This window comes from Agrilus planipennis, unplaced genomic scaffold (assembly GCF_000699045.2).
Source record: "Agrilus planipennis isolate EAB-ADULT unplaced genomic scaffold, Apla_2.0 scaffold3232, whole genome shotgun sequence".
NCBI classification, from domain to species: Eukaryota; Metazoa; Arthropoda; class Insecta; order Coleoptera; family Buprestidae; genus Agrilus; species Agrilus planipennis.
The window spans coordinates 1-1234 of record NW_020441885.1 but is presented as its reverse complement, the minus strand read 5'-3'; the positions used below and the strand labels follow the sequence as shown (position 1 = coordinate 1234).

The window sequence follows — 1234 nt, the reverse complement described above, 5'->3', positions numbered from 1 at the left end:
GAAAAATCACAAAACCATAGGAATACAATAGGAACCGATTAACTTTTTTACATCTGCAATTAATAACACAGGGGAAAGTGGGGTAATATTAATAATTTAAGGCGCTCTTGCTACTAATTTAATTACATATTCCATATTGTGACGGGTAAATAGAAAAGGCAAGGGCAATCTTTAACTCATTAATAATGCAGGACATCTTTTTTTTATATACCAGTATTAGGTGTCTCTAATAACCCCCACTGTCCCCATAAAATAAAAAACTAATCAACAACCGTTCATTCTAGTTTTCTTTTCTACTTCCTTCCATTCTCTATTTTTTAATTAATACAATGACAAAAGATTCAACTTATCTAAGCGAAATAGAAATTACGTAAATAATAAACAGGCAAACTTAACGTTATCATATTAATCAAGAAAAAATTGTTGTTAAACTTTTTTGCGCTGTGCGTTTATTTACTATGGGGTAGCGGCATCGTTCCTATTATTTGAGAAGCGTTTTTAATTAAATACAAAAGTCAGGCAGATTATCATAAGATCGTAGCCACAAAGGACTTACTTCAATTTGTTTTTTAATGTGTAAACTTGCCTTATAACAAAAATTGCTACAATAATTCTACAACGGTAACATTTAAAAGTGTGCTATAGTATAAGTAGTTATTAACTTACTTTTCTGTCTGTTATATCATACACTTTATTGGCTTTGAATGAAATGTGAAACTGTTTTTTAGGCATTTCTGGTATTTTTTCAGAACATATAGCATATCCACAGACCTTATTTAATGCCCTTTCTTCCACAATATCCTGATAATAATCTTGATTTATATAAAGCAACTGCAATATGAAATAAAAAAAATGTATGATAATTACATATTTATATAATAAATACTAACACAATGGAGAAACGTTTCTATTCTTAGTCTTCCTTCAATCATAAATTCCACAATTTTCATAGCTCTTGTCTCAGACTCCTTCTTTTTTTGTAGTGTTATTAGAGTACTTTTTCTACATTCCAATGAAAAAATTAATTAAACTAGGAATAAACTGAATACTACAATGCACTTACATTTTTTCTCGCTGGTCAATTTGCTCGTTTTTCCTAACATTTTGTGATAAACGAAGGTAGTCCTCAAGGGAATCTTCCATGTTAACAGTTTACGAAATCACAAATTCGTTGCAAAAATAATAAGTTTATAGGCGATAATATACATATAAATAACAATAAGTTTTTTACATA

General features: G+C 29.0%; 1 protein-coding gene across 1 annotated transcript; it reads right to left on the bottom strand.

Moving 5' to 3' along the window:
* Positions 1 to 502: 502 nt before the first annotated feature.
* LOC108743879 (putative RNA polymerase II subunit B1 CTD phosphatase RPAP2 homolog) lies at positions 503 to 1224 on the bottom strand. The gene is made up of 4 exons (XM_018479477.2): positions 1064 to 1224; positions 891 to 1002; positions 667 to 831; positions 503 to 613 (listed from the first exon to the last, which is right to left on the bottom strand). The coding sequence occupies exons 1-4, from the start codon at positions 1141 to 1143 to the stop codon at positions 503 to 505; spliced, it is 468 nt and encodes a 155-aa protein (XP_018334979.1). The 5' UTR covers positions 1144 to 1224.
* Positions 1225 to 1234: the final 10 nt, after the last annotated feature.

Excerpts from the sequence above, each read along its gene's own strand:
- LOC108743879 (XM_018479477.2), bottom strand. The coding sequence starts at position 1,143 with ATGGAAGATTCCCTTGAGGACTACCTTCGTTTATCACAAAATGTTAGG. Across the intron at positions 1,003-1,063 it reads ATTGACCAGCGAGAAAAAAT|AAAAAGTACTCTAATAACAC; the intron begins GTAAGTGCATTG and ends ATTGGAATGTAG. Across the intron at positions 832-890 it reads TAGAAACGTTTCTCCATTGT|TTGCTTTATATAAATCAAGA; the intron begins GTTAGTATTTAT and ends TTCATATTGCAG.